Genomic DNA, 18,213 nt, shown 5'->3' on the forward strand with positions numbered 1-18,213 from the left:
TTTCTTCCCATGGTACCCAGTCAGAGACTAGGACCTCATCATACTGTCATAAATAAAACAAAAAGATGGTTCCCAGTGCACAGAGCTTCCCATCTGCATAAGACAGGTGACAACTGATAAGTACAGACAAGCCACGGGAACGTCGGGAAACAACACTGGTCAGCATGGTGGCCAGTGAACCCAGAACATCAGCTATCTAACCAGTACTGCAAAACTTAAGTTTTACAGAAAGACTGGAAGAGAATAAAGATACTAAGGACAGGAAAGCTACCAGAATTATGACTTCACAAATAAGGATGGAGAAAGCATTCTAGTCAGTGTTGAAAAGGCCCCAATTTGGCCAACATTTACTTTTCTGTTTGATTTGGTGCGATAGGCACAAGTTAAGCACATAGAAGAAAGTTTGCAGGATGGGGTTTTGTTTGATTTTCCTCAGGAATTACGCAATTTAAACACCAAAACAGATGGGTGGGGGAGGAAATCTTGGAGAGATTTATGATCACTGCTTCAGACTGAGAAATGAAAGAATTCCCACTTTTCTCTCAATGGCCTGCCAAAAATAAGGACCTTGATATTCCAAATACTTCTCTCTTCTGATACAGATAAATGGTTTATAGCGAGTTAAAAGGCAGGGCATGGGGTTACTGTCCATCTGCAGTCCATCACTTATCCCATGATAAGTGAGCTGAGCCAAACTGCAGTAATACACCCCTCAGTGCAACAGGTATAGCTTTCCCTTACAGCAAGAAACAGGCAGACAATTCCTGTGAGGCAGCAGCTCTACTGTAAGGCCACTCTCCACTTTTTAACTTGCTGTCATTTGCTGGTCCATCACCTTGAAAATTAGCAAATGTTTATTCCAGAAGCAAAAGGACACAAATCACCAGGATTTCTTTGGACATTATAATCAAAGAAGGCACAAACCCATTTTTCTTCCTTTGCAGACCTCCTTCCTCCACATCCCCTCCTAGCCTCTAGCGGAAACTTCACAGTTCTCATCCCAGATCTCTGCAGCTCAGGTACATTCCCCTTCTCCATTGCTCCCTTTGGAAATGTTACTGAAGTGCAGGGATCCTGGTTTTCTGCTATTTAAAAAAATCCCCAATTTTCGGTAAAAAAAAAAGCAAACAACCACCCCAAATCCATATTTTTCCATGATTGAAATGAATCGCCACTAATATATAGATACATATCTACAGCGGCGTTTCATTTTACATCACAGAAAAATGTGGATTTGGGGTCACTTTTAATATCAAGAATTGGAGATTTTTTGAAATCAGAGAAAACCAGGATCCCTGCTGATGCGTCACAATTGCTATGCCAAATAAATCACCTAGGGGGTAGGAAAGAGGCATGCAAGCCATGTTTTATGTTTCTGAGCCTACTGATAACATATGTCATTTCTAGTTTTGGAGCAACAAGGAAAACTTAAAATGGCAAATGCTGCTCTGCCTCCCATCCATAAATTAGGAGTGACAACAGGAGATTATTACTCATTCACTCAGAGTGTCTGTTTGGCCCCGAGAGAACTGGCTTTATTCCAATGGCTGACAAACACTGGTTAATATACATGTAAATGTTTTATTTCTCTCAGAGTAAGCAATTTCACAAAATGAAACACCGAATTAAAGACGAGCCTGGTTTTCCTGCTGATGCCTGTCTCAGCTGCAGTGTTGCTAAAAGCTATTGCAATCTTTTTCACACTGATTCAGCAGGGGAAAGCCACCATTTCTTTTGATAATGAGACAATTTCACTGTAGAAACATCAAAGCATTTTGTATAAATATTAATCACAGGCGTTCTTCTGGAATTAACACAGGATGGAGGCTGATTTATATGGGGCTCCTGTGTTGACCTGATAGACCAATACGTATTGAGGAACTAAAGCAACCTGTTGTTTGGTACAACAGCCAAGAACAAGTTAAACGCCCCCCCCCCCCTACAATTTCCATTGCAAAAGGGTATTTTCAAATGCATTTCACAGTTCATAAGACGCAGGAAGGGAATCTTGTCATGCGAGTCTCCAAATTTCGTGGCTGAATACAGCAAGTACATTATTTTTCTTAGAAAATTATTACTAACATCTGAAGGGGAACAGAATGAAAGGATGTGATAGGAGCCAAAAAATATTTAGCTCGGAGATAAACAGAAGTGCCATAACATGAAAAGGGGAAAACTGATTTTAGATAGATATAATAATGTTTTATCAAGGTGTTCAGTCCATGTTCATCACTGCTGAATCTGAATTTAAGAGCAAACCCTGGCTACTCCCAACTGCCTCAGTTCTTGGGCATGATGGTGCAACAGCACAGCTGAGGTTGCAAGAAGTACATTTGGGAAGGCCACACAGGGCATACACAGTTCAGGAAATTCCTGTGAGGCTCCCTGCATTGCCATGCTAGACAGATAAATTGATCTACCATTAGATGGATTCACCAAGCATCCATAAAGATCCAACTTGTGGTTGGATGTCTGCCTACTTCCTCTCCCTGCTATGTACTCTAAAATACACGAGTTAAGAGAAGGTTAAAAAGCTCCTAACATCCAGAAACCCTGGTTTTAATCTCTCTCCAGCAGCACCAAACCTATCTAATATTTCAGAAAAAGCAAACTTACAAGGAATACAAAATAAGTTAAAGAAACCTTTAACTTGCTGGAAATCAACAGTAGGAAGTAGAAAGCTTTTAAGAAACAACTGGGGCAACTGCAATCAAAATTCATCTCTGTCAAGTGAAAAAAGCACAAGGTGAATAAAAACAAATAGGAAGTAAAACTACAGACAGGAGACATCTAAAAAGACAGGAAAAACTCAGCAGAGCCATACATGGGGACTGCAGCAATATATTTAAAGAAGAATGTGGGGCCCTCATCCTGCAACATGTTCCAGCTGTTTTACTGAAGAGCAGTGACTTCAGCCAGGGCTAAACATGGTCATAAGAGTTCCTGTTCATGCAGCGGTCTGCTGGACTTGAGCTGTATGATGGCAAAAAGGATGAATAGAATTAAATTTAGGGTGGGAAAAAATTAGCAAGATTTTCTGTTCAAAGCGAACAGGAAAAAGCAGCACAACCATGGGATGAACAGCTACATAAATTAAAATCACTTTCAAAATGGTATTCGTGTTTACTTTCCAAAATACCGTAGATTTATGTATACCTATAACAAGATATTCCAGGGCTTGTAACTGCTGAAATAAGTGCGACTGGATAGCTTATTGCACGCAGCTATGCACTTTGCATCCTACAGTGCACCCTGCAGTGTTGTATTTACATAAAATACAACCCCCACTCCCTGTATATTACTGCTTACATAATACATTTAGAAGAAAAAAAAAATCACACAGGGAGCCTGCTGAATGGAAGGATGACAGCAGAATGAGTCAGTGCTGGATTCAATAAGGAAAACATTTTTAAATTTATTACAGAGTATCACCTGAATGCTCAACTTTGTATGTGGCTGCAATGAACAACACACTTCACTGACCTGCCAGAGCAAGCACCTCTCTATAAAAGGAGATGGCCCTATTACTAGAGAAGCTACCAGTTAGATATCACTGGGCACTATACCCGACAGATTTTAGCTCTATCTGATAGCTAATCAGATTTCTTAATAGGCTTCCTTGAGTTTCCGTGATGTCAGATCACACCACGTGCAGAGCTTGGATCACATAATTTCTATTTCAATATATACCATACCCTTCCTCTGCTGCATTCTATTATAATTTTGGCTACTGAGGTTTACGATCCTATAGGAAGACCAAATGGAAAGCCACAAGTTACATAAGCAGTCAGCATATTCACTATTTGCTACTGACCTCTCAGTAAAAACAGAGCCTTGAGAAAGATCGATTTCATACTGCACACTTGGATTTTTCTGAAAGTCTGAAGTTAGTTTATTCCAGGTGTACCACTTCCTCTATCCCCAAACAGAATCGGTCTCATTTAAAATGCAGAATGCATGATGGGAGACTGCCCTTCCTGGCATCATTCTTTCCCCACTAAAGGAAACAACTTCACAGGACACAAGCCTTGAAAAAGAAGCATCTTTACTCTATATTCTTGTCTTACAGCACTCAAAAGCTCAAGCTTATTTCCCCCAAACTACTCTCTCATTATACGGTTAAACCTTTTCAAGAAGGGAGTTTCATTAACATGCAAAAAGAACGCTTTGTTATTTTTACCATGTGATACAGGGACAGGGTCAATTTGAAATCGAGTCAGTTTCAGGAGACAAACTGAAGGTTGCCTGAGGCCTTATACCCACTGGCGGATTAACACATGGGCTGGAGGGGCCTGGGCTCAGGAGCCCCTGCCAATCAGAGACCCCCTGGTGCCCGGGTTCCCATGGGAAATGGCAGGTTTCCCCTTGCAGGTGGGCAGCGTTCCAGCCTACAGGGGGCTGCCGGAGCGAGACGCAGGGGGCGCCACACGCACATGGCCTGGAACACAGCTGGGCAGTGTGCTGAGCAGCTCCCTTCAGGTAAGTGTATGGGAGGGAGGTGGCATGGGAGGGGCAGATCGAGGCCCCCACAGTGAGGAGGCAGTGGGGCTAGGGCTGGCGGCACTGCCCAGCCAGGGTGCTGTGTGAGACCCAGGGCTGGGGTGAGGAGTGGGATGCAGCCACAGGTGGCTCGTCCGGGGGCATGGGGAGGGGGCAGCTCCCTGTCACTGTGCACAACCCCAAGGGATGCATGGGGGGCATGTGCCCCTCCCCCATATTTGTGCATAGGGCAGATGTGGACTGTTCATTGTGGGCTCGGGACTCTCCGCTTTGCTGCCTTTGCCCCCAGGGCCCTGTGCCAGCTACAGTGGGGGCGGTGAGTTGTGCACCCCACTGCTGGGTGGGCAGGAGACACGTGGCCCCCAGGGCAAAGGCAGCACGGCAGAGAGCACCAAGCCTGCAGCCCGCATCCACCCTCGCTCTGCTCAGCTCTGGCCATGGCAGGGGGGATTGCAGGAGGGTAGGGGGCAGGGAGGAGAGGCAGGCATGTGCCACCCCACCCAGCTGGGTCCACCCAGCCTCCCCCGTGGGGCAGTGGCCCAACACACCACTGGCAGTACCAGGAGGGGAAGGGGCCCCTCCTCCAGCTGGAGCCCAGGGCCCCAATAAATCTTAATCTACCACTGCTTACACCTACCTCAGGATTTCCCTGATGATTTTTCAGACTCAGAACGATGCAACTGTGTCTCAAGTCCTGTACTGTTAATTGCCAAAGATTCTTCCTTAGCCTAAACAATGAAGACTTGACTTTCAAAACACTCCTTTTTTGAGTTTTCTATTCATGCCACTATTTCGAGGTACTGAGTGGCTATGTCCTGTAGCCCACAGACAACTATTACGTCTTCTGAACCAAAGATTTCCTAGCTTTCTACAGCTACCATTCTAACTCTATTATTTGATTTGTTATAACTACGTAAATAAGGTCTTAAAGTAAATGGATTTTAATGTGATGAAAGAACACTTAAGCTTCAAAGCATGGCCAGGGTATGAGAGAGAAGTTTGGGAGGCCTGGTACATCCTGGTAGGTAAGTGGACCCTCAAACCTCTCATTCCAGAAACTATGAGTGGCCTGATTGTGGGGGAACCAGTACCCCCATTGCCTATCTAACGTGCCATATGATTTCTAAGATTGTACCTAACCCAGACCCAGCAGAACTCCACTTGACTAAAGTCAAATCTTTTTTGGCCAAATCACAGCAGACACTGTTGTGTTGACAAACAAAATTGGATATGTTTGTAATGCTGGGCTCTGCAGCAAAAACATTATATTCACTCTACCATTGCTGGCAACAGAATTCAAAGGGACTTTAACACTCCTGCCCCCCATATTATGCCCTCTGGCATTCTGAATCCCAGGGGGCGGAAAGAAAGAAAGAAAGAATTAAGTGGAGAACCTACACTGCTCAGGAATACTGGACACCTTAACAGTTCCCAGAAGAGTGGTAACTCCTGAATGCTAACAGCTCTTTAAAGTTTTGTGGTAGTTAGTGGGCACCTTAGGACACCTTAAGATTTTCAACAGAAGCTGTAGCAGCCCTACCTGTGGATCCCCCAAACTATACAGAAGAAAGTTACAGCACTGAAGTAGCAGAGACTCACCTACTTCCCCATCTTCATACTCTTGTACATCCCTCAGCTCATATTTGGGGAATGGATGTCCACTCCTTCAAAAGAAAATTCTGGGGGGAATAGACAGACACAATTCCATACAAATTGTAATGCCCCAATTCCCACACACTCTCTCTCAGGTGACTGGATCAAAACTTTCCAGGATTATATAGTGTGAAAAATAGCCCAGAAACATAAAAGTTAAGCCACTGAAGACCACATATTTTGTTGACTGCTTTCCTACAATAAATTTTTGAAAATGTACTGCATTTCCTTCACTCAGACAGTGTCTCAAGTCTAATGGATACCTCTTGTGGACCCTCCTTTAGTTTTCAAGTCTGCTTCTCAAGTCTAATGCCTTGGGAAGGCTTAATGCTCCAGCCATTGCCACTCTTTATATAACAAAGAAAAAGAGAGTTGGAAAGGTTCATTTTAACTAATCAGGCCACTCACAATCCAGTTCTTCCCCTGAATTCTTCCTCTGATGCTTGCTGGTACTTGTATGGGGTTGCAAGAACCATAGCTGTGAAGATACTTGTCTCTTTTCAAGTGCTGTCTCTTTCAAAGTGCTACGGCTCTAGGTCTGAATAGGCAGCCTTTAAATGGACTCGACCTTGCCTCCTGAGAGTTGGAATAAGCATTTTTAAAAATGCCTCAGCTCCTGTATAGAATGATCCTGCATTCCAAACAGATGATGTTTAAAATCTATTTATTTTTAATGTTTGCTTTTGCAACCTGAGCATGAAGAGCCACATATGTTTCAGAAGAGGCTTACTCAGCACGCACGGGCCCCTACAGCAGTGCCCTAAGGTAACACTGACTCATAAGTGCCCAGGGTACTTGGATGAAAAAAAGGAAAGGACAGGTGAAAGGAAGCTGCAGGCTGACAGCACACCCTATATTTAAATCATCTGCAGAATGGATTTTAATACTAAAAAAAACCAACCAACCAACCAAACAAAAAAAACAAATAACCTTCCAGACTGTATACCCCCATCACATTTGGGCCTGAAACTTCATTGCTCAGGTGTCCCAAATTCCCACTTAGGGAAATGGAGGTAGAAGAATCCAGAGCCAGACTCCTGCAAGAACATGGACATTTGAAACTTATGCCAAGGCGCCTCCAGCAGCAAAGGAGGAAGAGCTGCTGGGCTCTTTTCAGTGTCACCATAAAGGCAGAAAAAAGGATATGTTACAGCCAGAAATTATAGAGCAAAAGGCTGTTTTGTCATGTACACTAGTCAAACAGACAAGCACTGACACATCTCTCTTACAGGGGAAAGATGGGAGGTTTTTAAAAGGCAAATAAGGCATTTATGTAAGCATTTCCCACCGAAAGTTGGGCACACCTAACTGCTTCCTGAGACTCTGAAATCCTTCCTTAAGTATATATAAAAATCAAAGATTCATTTCTTTAGAACAGGGGCGAGTCATTATTTCAGGTGGAGGGCCACTTACTGAGTTTTGGGAAGCCACCAAGGGCTGCATGACAGGCAAACGGGGCAGATAAATATTTATTTTCTAAATTTTTTAGGGGCCCTGCAGGCCGGATAGAATGGCCTGGCAGGCTGCACCTGGCCCCTGGGGTTCAATTTGACCACCCCTGCTTTAGAAGCTCTTGAGTGCATTGGTAACAGCACACTCCACTGCAAACAGGATACAGATTTTGCAAGTCAGGTGTACTGTTTTCCCGACTTTTTTTTTTTTTTTTTTTGCAGTTCAGTCAGCTTGGCCACTGACAAGTAAGTTTTGCCATCTAGTTCTCTCACCTCAGCAAAATATTGCTACATTGGGGAGGGGGTGGAGGTTTGCATGAGCATAAGCATTTACAAGTAAATATCAAGCTGATTATACCTGACATTTTACACACAACACAAAAACGCTTATTAAAATGCAGGACTTAAAAGAATTAACACGCCACAGCCATTTTCAACACAAAGGAGACTTATCAGTGGCTTAACCTGAAATCTTGTCAATTTAAACCCATGTGAAGTGGACGGGGAAACCGTCTCAGGCACCACATCTTCCCCCTAGGATGCCTGCCAAATTTTCAGATTTCACAGCCAACATTTTCTACTTTGTTAAGTATTTCTCTCTCTCTTATCACTGTGGGAAAGACTCTAACCAAGGGGTAAAGCTGGCTCAAGCCTTGTCTACTGCCTGAAATAAACAGTAACAAGCTGCACCCATCAATCAGGGGTAGCTGTATCAGCGTCAAACCCTGCCACGTAGGCAAACGAAAACTTAAATGCACTCTCTATATCAGTGGTGCTCAACCTTTTGGCCCCATGAGCCAGATGCGTGATGCAAGGCTTGTCTGCAGGCTGGATTGGGCCCTGGGCTGCCCCTTCCATAGCCTGCGTGCCAGGACTGGGTCCCAGGGGCCCGAAGCCAACCGCTCCTGCCCCCTGCATGCCAGAATGGGTTCCAGGGGGTCTGTAGCCTTCCCCTGTGCACTGGGATTGAGTGCTGGGGCCTGGTGCTGCCCCCTCCTGCCCCCCGCATGTCAGGATTGGGACCTAGGAGGGAAGAGGGGAAGGCACTGGTGCTACACCAGATCCAGGGCACAGGGCCCCGGGCTCTCCATGGATCCAACGATTTGGCAGCAACATTTCTGGACCCATGCAGAGTCCTGCAGTCTAGATGACATGGGGTCACAGGACACAGGTTGAGCACCCCTGTTCTATGTTAATCAGTACATGTCCCTATGCAGAGTCACTGCAAACTTTTCCAGTGCCTGGAGCATAAAAGGAGAGCATGGGGGGAAAGGGGCATGAAGAGAGCTGGAAAGGAGTCTTACCTGCTTGAGCCTGCCTTGCTTGGGTGGCAGGTGCTACTGCTGTTGCTGCTTTAACAGCACAGGTTGGGACAGGCTGCAGCACCAAGGCCCCTCCCCAGTACCACACTTGCCCTCCATCCTGGAGAAAGGGCTGACTCTCCTACAGCAAAGCCTCCCAGAGGGAGGGAGCATCACTCCACCCCCCCTTCACACAATCAGTGTATGGCATTGCCCCTGCCCAGCCCCCCATGGACTGGGCTACATGGTTCTACATGCTGTGGAAAGAATCCTGGGAGAGGGGGTCATATTATCACTTCCTCCAAGTTGGTACCCTGGCTGATGCCATTCTCACCCTGCCCTGCTTACTCTGCTGTCCCCCATGTAATCCTGAGAGATGAGACCAATTGAAGCTGCACAGATTACACTTGGCAATAGCCTGAATACAGCAGACAGGGCTTTGAGATCAACAGAAAAACAGCTTCCCGTTACCTTTCCCTTTTCAAATGCATAAATAAACTGAACAAACAGAGGAAGTGTCTCCATCCCCTGCCCCAAGTCCTATAGTAAATCTGTGTCTAACTTGCAAAGTTCAGTCAGGAACATGATTTAAACTGATAGTTCAAAAAGAAAAGTGAATGGCTTGCTCTGCCTGAGACTGTGAATTTGACACAGGAAGTTTAACATGGTTCCCTCAGCAGTTATAGGTCTGCCACATTTGACATTTTTGCTCCTCAAACAAACACGCACACTTCTTCCTGAAATGCATATACATGGATAATCCCACATGCAGTAAGAGTTACAGTCTACGTTCCTCGATTGCCTTAAGATGTTAACACTATAGCCCCATGATCAGGGAGGTAAAATTAGCAGGGTTACAATTACTGGATTGACATCACAGTTTAACTGTACAAAATCAGGCTTAACCACTGAATAAGTAAGCCAAAAGAAAGAGACTGAATATAAAGAAACTGATTAACAATTGTCTACAATTCAATGACAGTAATTACAGTCTGCCAACCTAAATTCCCCAAGCTCTCTCCTACTGGTGAGTATATCCTTCAGTTTCTGTTCGAAAACCTGCCAGGTTACTACACACAGTTAACCAGCTGTGATCTTATGCTCCAGGGTGGCTGCACTCTGGTAGCAGCTGAGTGGATTCCAGTTTCCAAACAGATCCCAGGTCTGTAAAGACACAGACAAGTACTGTATTTACTTGAATCCAAGATGACCCTCCCCCACTCCAATAATTAGGATTTTTAAATGAAAAATGTATAATTTTATTATAATTTCCTAGGTATAACATCTAATTACTAGAAGGTCACCTTAAATTTGTCCGCCCCAGTGCTACAGCCTGGAAAACAGCAGCAAGGAGATAAGCGGCAGGGTGGTATGTCCCCCCCATCCTCCCCAAGGTGCCTGTGCCTGTGCCCCTTGCTTTCCCACACCACTTGCCACTCCTTCCACCTGACCCCCATGGTGCCTGTGCCCTCTCAACACCTGCCCTCACCTACCCCCTTCCCTGCTCCATTTGCTGAGCTCCCCCCTCTCCCTTCCCCTGCCAATTACCATCCATTGGGGCTTGGGCTCTGGCTTTCTGTCCAGCCAGTGAGTAGCAGCTACTGTGGCAGTGGCCCCGGCCCCAGCTCCTGGACTGGGTTGGCATTAGAGCTAGGACTAAGGCCAGAGCTGCCACCACCTGTCCAGAACTGCAACTGAGAGTTAGTGGCTGGGGGAGGAGGACAGAAGTAGCAGAGGCAAATGACAGGTGGCACAGGCTGAAGCGGAGGCTATGGCTCCAATGCCAACTTGAGGCCATGGCCAGGCTGGAGAAACTGCCTGTTCCCCCTCACTCACATGGGCTAAATAAAAGTATATATATATGAATCAGGATAAAAGTTCAAAGGAAGTAATGACCTATGATAGCCTTTAATGCTGTAGGCACCATGAAAAGAGTAACATTTGCTGTGCTGATTTTCTTCAAGTGTGCCACAGTGCAGTCACACCTCTTTAACCCTAGTATATTTGCACCATAACAGATTTGTTTTCAGCACTGCTGATGGTTAAAAAAATTAGCTAGATAAGTGCTTGTAAACATCAGTAGTGAGGCAATGAGGAGTCCCAGTCAAAGTGCCTTGGCTAAGCAGCTGCTAGACTTTCAAGAAGGGCACAATGGAAATAAAAACCCTAGGCAACAGCCCTCGTCCCTCCATCAAGTTATTTGTGCCTTGAGCAAAGGATGCCACATTCTTACTTTCCTTGGGACAAAGACACAAACACATTGGTTGAGGCAGAAGCAGCTTTTACAACTGATGCTGCTCTTTATTCCACACTCTTTTTTGTGAAATACAGAGACAATTTTGAGCAAAGCCTTTGGGAAAAGAGCTTTACTCAAAATCACTAGTCCTCTGTCTAGCACAATGAGAGCGGAGAATGCAAATTAGTTCCAATAAAAGCAGCTGGCAATCAATAGGGGAGGGCTGGACTCCAAGAGTGAAACTGGCTCCTCTGAGGATAAGAGTTAAAAGGGGGAAAATATAAGAAGATGAAAGCAATGAAAGAGCAAGTGTAAACAACACCTAAAAGGAAAAAAAAAAAAGCAGAAAAATCAAATGAAAAGAGGAGTGACAAAGAACAGTTCTGGGGAGAAGTTCCAGGGGAAGGAAACCCAGAACACAATTAGAGTGCAGAGGAAAGGATCATTAGGAAAAAGAAGTCTAATGGAAAGATGTGCAATTCACACAGAAGATGAAATGAAGATCATGAAAGGAAAGATAAGAGGCTAGCTGGGACAATGGCTTAATGTACTAGTCATGAGCTCAAATTCCAGCCTACATCAAACATGTTATGAGCCTTGATAACGAGTGAGTCTCAGCTTCCTTCACAGTGCCCATCTGGATGAATCATAAAGCCATTGTGTGTACTTGTCTCTTTGTACTATCCGCCACGCTGGCTATTACCTGTCCTAACCAAGCATCTACTCTCCAGTTAAGTCGTATCCTGCTTCTGAACTCAGCTATCCCACAAAGCCTACCATTAACAAACCACAGCAGCAAACGCTCAGGCAGCGCCCTGCCGCCACCCCCATAGAAACTGTTCTGTATGACAGAAATTTCCACCGAGTTTCCCTGTGTATCTGATCTGTACCACCTGTTTAGACAGCAAGTTCAGAAAATAAATCCTCCTTTAGCTTACAGAGAGGGTCCCTAATATTATACATGTGGAAAAATGGTGCTACTGGCAATCTCTGCTCAGGAGAAACCAAAAATAAAGTCACAGCAGCTACAGGTCTGGACTGAAGGGCATTTTAAAAATGCTGTGTGAGAAAGCTCACCTATTCATTGCTTTCTACCCACTCACCCTAATCTGGCTCTAGTTATGGCTTTTATCAATATCCCACACAGAAAGCTTAGCTAACTTTAATTCTAAGTTGCTAAACTGCATATCCCAGCAACAGTGCCTCCTGCAGAAAAAAGCACCAAGAAAATAAACAGCAAGGTCATTCAATGGCCCTTTCAACCAGAAGGCTCCCAAAGCATCTTTACCAACACATGATACAAGATTACAACACTACCACACCAAATTGCAGCTAATTCTTCATTTAAACAGCACGTATCCTTTTTTACTTAGGTAGGATACCTTATTTAGACCAAGAAGTGATCTTACCCCTCCCTGAAACCTCATGGGAAAATCTAATCAACACAACTATTAACAGATTAATTGGCCAAATCTATTAAATATAAACACTGGTATTATCAAAACTGAAGCAGGGAACAACTTCAAGCATCACCTACTCTGTGAAAAGTACCATTAGGCTTTTATGGCTGAAGCGTTTGAGACCATTTAGACCCTTTTGCTTTTAAAGCACAAAGCTCTCACACATGTACACATGACAAATGATAAGACTAACATAGGAAAAGAACAAGGGGGGGTGGGAGAGTAAGAGAGACCAGATGAAACAAAAAGCAAAAAGTGCAAAACTAAGTGACTTGGCGGGTAGAGGGAATCACAGACCAATATTAAATCGTACCACATTCTCACCCTCTGCAGACTCGGGTCTATCTGAAGGCCCATAGCAAACCCAACCCCCCTGAAAAGCTGATTTCAACTTCTGTGACTAAATGAAAAGCATCCCCACAAGCACCCAAGGTACTTCATCATCCTTCATTCACGTTCAGTAGTTGTTCTGGTGTTTGTCTAGATCAGGAAAATTTGCCCCACCTTAACTGCATGGATACAATTACACCCATACAAACACAGGGGCTTACAGTGATGTAGAGTACCTGAGCCACGGTCATGCTACTCTGCAACCAAGTGGAGGCAGTCATACCAGCACTGATTTCCCCATGCTAGACTAGCTCTTAGACTTCCAGAGATGTGGACAGCAAGGCTGGATTATGAGCTCAGGGGTCATCAGTGCGTCTCACTGCTGACTTTGCTCTTCTGCATAGGGATGCACAGCAAGAGAATTACTCACCTTTGCCAAGAACATAATGAAACGGTAATACAAAAAGACAAAGGCAGCAACATGGCTAGAGCAGCGGTTCTCAACGAGGGATCTGCAGCCCCCTGCGGGGCCACAGGCAGGTGTCAGGGTGTCCGCACTGCCCCCCAGCCCACCTTCCCTCCAGGGTAGAGCAGTGGCCTGAGGGGAATGGCGGCAGCAGTAGCCAGGCTACAGCAGCAAGGTAGAGCTGTAGCCTGGCACACAAGTGGCTGCTGACAGGAGGAAGTGAGAGTAGTGGCCCCCAGGCCCCCAGACCATTATGCCTTTCACTGCTGGTGACACAGCTGATGCAGGGGTCCCAGCGGTGGCAACAAGTCTTGTTGCCCCACTCCACCCTCCTGCACTGAGTCCTGCTCACTGGTGTGCCAGTCCAGCCAGCCTGCGGTCTCGTGCACTGTTGGCACACAAATCTGAGGGGATATATGCCCCCCACGCCTCTGCAACACATCACCTATGCCCCCCTGCAATACTGTGTATTCAGAAAAACAGTTGGTGTGGTACAGGTGGGCTGTGGAGTTGTTATAGCATGCTGGGGGGGACCTCAAGAAGACAAAGGCTGAGAAGCCCTGGGCTAGAGAATACCACACACAAGGGAACCCCTCACATGTAAAATGCCACCTATGGATAAAGGCCCATGTCTATATTTTAGGAACTCCTACCATTCTAACAGTCTTGCTGTGCCCAGCACAGGCATACCAGGGTTGGATGGGCAATGCAATAGCACCTGCAGAGGCCAGGTCATGCCCTCACTCAAGCATATGAATTAGTCACACTGGGAATACTGAAGGCACCTCATCAGGGATCTGGCCATCTGCCACCTGTCCAAAGACCATAATGGAACTGACACATCTGCCCCACAGGTGTCATGGGAGGTAGAAGAAAGACACTCAAAAAAAGTGAGTTATGAAGGCAAGTTAAAGTTTGGCCAAATGGACCACCCCACCTTACTTCTTGTCACAGCCAGCCACATAACCTCCTAGCACTACTACCACTGACACGGATACAAGAGCTTTGCCTACAGAACCAAGGCTATAAACAGAAGTTGCCAAATGAATTGGTTCAGCTGGGCCAGGATGCGCCTCACTGCACTGGGAGAACCAGACCTAACCCATGTCTTGCAGGGTCTGGCCCCTGCTGTTCCCAGTTTCCCTGCTTGCAGGGACACACCCTGAGTACATCTCTGCAAGGAGGGAAACCCCAGTACACGCTCCTCAGGCTTCAGAGGCCTGATCCCCAGGAATTCCCCATGCTGCATCAGGCCCCTGAAGCCTTTGGAGCACCTGCTCAGGACAGCTGGAGAGCGCAGGCAGCTCTGGGTTGCCCATACACTCCCCCCTTAAAACAAACAGATGTCTGCTGCAAAATAGCAGCACAAATTAATACTTTCTGTTGCAGTCCAAGTTTGGGCCTTTGTGGTACAACAAAGGGCATGGACGTCTGTTTGCTTTCACTTTGTACCATCATAAAAATGTTTATGGAGGCACAAAGCGGACAAGTGTTTCCAGCCCAAGAAGTCTCCCACAGGTGCCTTAAAGCACACTCTTCCTTGTAGCCCAAGGTGCTGTTGGACATTCTGGATGCACCCTGCAGTACAGGAAGAGAAGCAAGAAGACTGCCTAACTCTGTGAGCCACAGAAAGACACTGGATGAGGAAGTGTCAAAGACATTGTCAGGAGCTCTTTGCAGGGAACAGCACTGTAACTACAGCAGCATTAATGCAGCCCAAACTGATGCAGGGCAGACAGTAGGAATTAGTGGACAAAAACCCCTCTAGACCAGGTCAGCAGCTGGTTGTTATCAAAGGTGCCAATGAGGTCCAATTTACCAGTTCTGGGCCAGACAGAACTTTTCATCTCTGCAGAGAGCTGGACCTTACACCCCTTGATATCCCTATAGCTCTTTGAACACCATCACCCCAATTTGTAAAAGGACCAATATAACTTCCTTTGAAGGCAGAAATGCCCCCTTCCTCTGCTGGTCCCCAGTCGCTCTCACCCACACTGCAAACGGCAGCTACCTCTCCTCATCAGCCCTGCTCTCCGTAATGCTCAATGGAGGTTATTCCGCTGGGCAGTGACTCTACTTTCAGCTGCTGCTCCCAGTGATGTGCATGGTGCAGCCTGTACTGCAGCTAGCCACTTGTCCAGCCCTGAGGCAGCAGAGACATGATGTTGAATGGGAAGATAGGGGATAGAAACAAACACAGAAACTGCACTGTAAAATCAATCATAAAATAATAATTTCACTGCAATACACCCTGTATCAGACACCATGGCCAAAAGATTTATAGTGCATTGTGCTGATCGTCCCATGAGCCAGATCATGTCACCTAATTAGCATGCTGCTCTTATCTGCATGCAATCACATTTCACTCTCTTTCTATTTAATGTGTGAAAAACAGTCTGAGGCAGAAAAACATTCTTTGGCATATTTTGCCAGCAAACTTACCCAGGCCACAAGTGTTGGGGAAACAATCACAGAGCCATTCCCATCTGTTGCTCTGCTCATCCCTAAAACAGCAACAACTACTGGGCATTATCTAACCACATACCAGTGCCTAACTGGCCAGCCACTGTCCAAAGTAGCCAAGGTCACATGGAAATCTCCACCCATCCTGCTGCTCTGGAATTATACTGCAATATCAACACTAGCCAAGCACAGGAGTACGAAGGTGCTGAATGTGGCCACGTAGCCACTGCTACAGGTTCCAGGTCTCAAACAACTCAGTCCTACCAGTCTGTGTTCATGAAGATTCACTTGTATGGCACGCAGACGCCTACCTGGACAGTGCTGAAAAATGCAGATGTCAGCTTCTCATCTTAGCTTCCAAATATCCAGTAGTACTACTGGCATACACCCTCCACCATGCCCGGCAGCCGCCTTGTGCTCACTGTTCCAAAGCTTCAGCAAGAGAGTTTTTGCTGAGTAGCGTGTGAAAGCTGTTGAAAAAAAAGACTGGGAAAGAGCATTGTGATCAGAATTTCTCTGGGAAATCACTGGAGAATCCTGATGGATAAAGAAAAGTTGCTCTCTGCTCCCAAGATTTCCCTTCCCAAGAGGTGTTTTTAAATCTCCCACAAACCAAAGTACAAACTGCAACTAAAGCTGTGTGAACAACACTGTGACGTTGGCACTTTACACTGGTGCAATTACCAAGAGTTCAGTTTGCTAGCAAAGATGTGACCTTAAAGTCCAAAGCTTAAACACAGTTAAGAAACCTATTTAATATACGTTAGGTTCTCAGCTATACCACAAGTGACATATATCGTAACCGGGCCTCCAAAACAGCGCTTACTACAATGCACAACCCACAAGGGGCAAGAAGACATACAAAAAACTAGAACTCTTGGTTCCAAAATGATACCTTTTATTAGACCAACTGGAAAATGGCAAGAAAACCATCCTTTTCCATAAGCTTTCGGGATCAAGGTATCATTTTGGAACCAAGAGTTCTAGTTTTTTTGTATGTCTTTTCGTCTCAGACCAACGCTGTGGCCAGGCACACCCCTGAAACAAGGGACAAGCACGTTTTGGCGCTTGTTCTGCCTAAGAACTCAACTTTTTAGCACAAACCAACTGCAAAATAAGTAGCAACCTGCACCCCGAGGCCGAGACAAAGGAGAGGGAGAACCCTGAACGGACGCGGCTCCGGAAAGAGACACACGTATGTTCGTCCGTGAATCGCCGCGCGCTCAGCCCGGCAAAGCAATCCTGACTCGATGGAGGGGTGACTCCGCAGTGCATCGAGACCCGCCACATGCACAAAAACTATCGCTGCGGGAAGCGGGGAAGGCACCTGGGCTGGCCAGGCGGGCGCAGCCACCCTCGTGCCTGCCGGTGACGGGCGACAAGCGCGATCAAGTGACACGGGCCCCCACGTGCGAAGCAGCGATCGCACGGCGCAGGGGGCAGCCCGGCCCGGCCCCGGCGTCTCCCCTCCCTTCCTCTCCCCGGCCGAAAGTTTGGCGGCGCGGGGGTCCGGGGCCAAGTCTGCGGGAAGTTGTCCCGCGGCCCGGAGCGCCCCCGACTCACCGCGCACGTGGGCGCCGGCCGCCGCCGCTGCTCAGCACCGCAGACGTGGCAGCCCCGCCGGCCGCTTCCTTCCCTTCCTCTCCCCGCCCGGCCCGGCCCGGCCCGGCCCCGAGCCCCGCGAGCGCACCAGGATCCTCCCGGCTCGGCGCCGCCGGCGCCCTCTGCCGAGCGCAGGCGGCAGCCGCTGCCGGCACCCGCCCCGCCCGCCGCCGCCGCCGCCGCCGCCGAGCGCGGGCACAGAGGCCTGGCGGCGGGGAAGCGCGGCCCGGCCGGGGCGCCGCCGGCTCCCGCAGCGTCCGGCCCAACGCCTGGCAGGCGGCACTTCACTTCCCGGCTCCTTAGCATCTCTCCGAGCCCTCCTCTGCCCCCCGCAGGCCGGAGCGGCCCCCTCTTCTGTCCGGGCTCCCCCTGCTCCTGGCCGGGAAGCTCCTGTTTCGCAGCCCTGGGGACTGTTTCTCGCTCCCGCGGTTGTTGCTTCTGAGCATGTTAATAAAGCTTCTGGTTTCTTTTCAACCGGAGAAATACATGTGCCGAGTTTTATATGGGAGGATGCAGCTCACCAATTTCACCCCTCCCCCCATTTCCAAATGCAAGACGTGCCCGTGCCCACCTACCTGCCTCGATTCAAAGTCCTAGATCCGCCCATGCCCACCTACCTGCTGCGATTCAAAGCTCTAGACCCACCCATGCCCACCTACCTGCCTCAATTCAAAGCCCTAGATCAGTGGTCAGCATCCCCCAGCATGCATGTCAAGCATGGCACGCGAGGCCATTTTGCTTGGCACACCAC

General features: G+C 47.2%; 1 protein-coding gene across 3 annotated transcripts in view; it reads right to left on the reverse strand.

The window, feature by feature from the left end:
- SMCO4 (single-pass membrane protein with coiled-coil domains 4) overlaps positions 1-17,870 on the reverse strand; it is a 35,499-nt gene extending 17,629 nt beyond the window's left edge. The window contains exons 1-2 of one of the 3 annotated variants that reach the window (XM_090030571.1): positions 17,424-17,734; positions 16,172-16,346 (exon numbers count right to left, since the gene is read on the reverse strand). Coding sequence is in view for 1 of the 3 variants with exons in the window: in XM_090030568.1 (XP_089886694.1) it covers positions 16,206-16,346; positions 17,424-17,768 (486 nt within the window). In the remaining 2 variants the exon portion in view is untranslated. Of the gene's footprint in view, positions 1-16,171; positions 16,347-17,423 lie in introns of those variants that run through there. The other 2 variants (XM_090030568.1, XM_090030570.1) reach the window with 2 other exon arrangements.
- Between the last annotated feature and the right edge of the window lie 343 nt (positions 17,871-18,213).

Source organism: Crocodylus siamensis, chromosome 1 (assembly GCF_052110815.1).
Source record: "Crocodylus siamensis isolate JL-2025a chromosome 1, ASM5211081v1, whole genome shotgun sequence".
NCBI lineage: Eukaryota > Metazoa > Chordata > Crocodylia > Crocodylidae > Crocodylus > Crocodylus siamensis.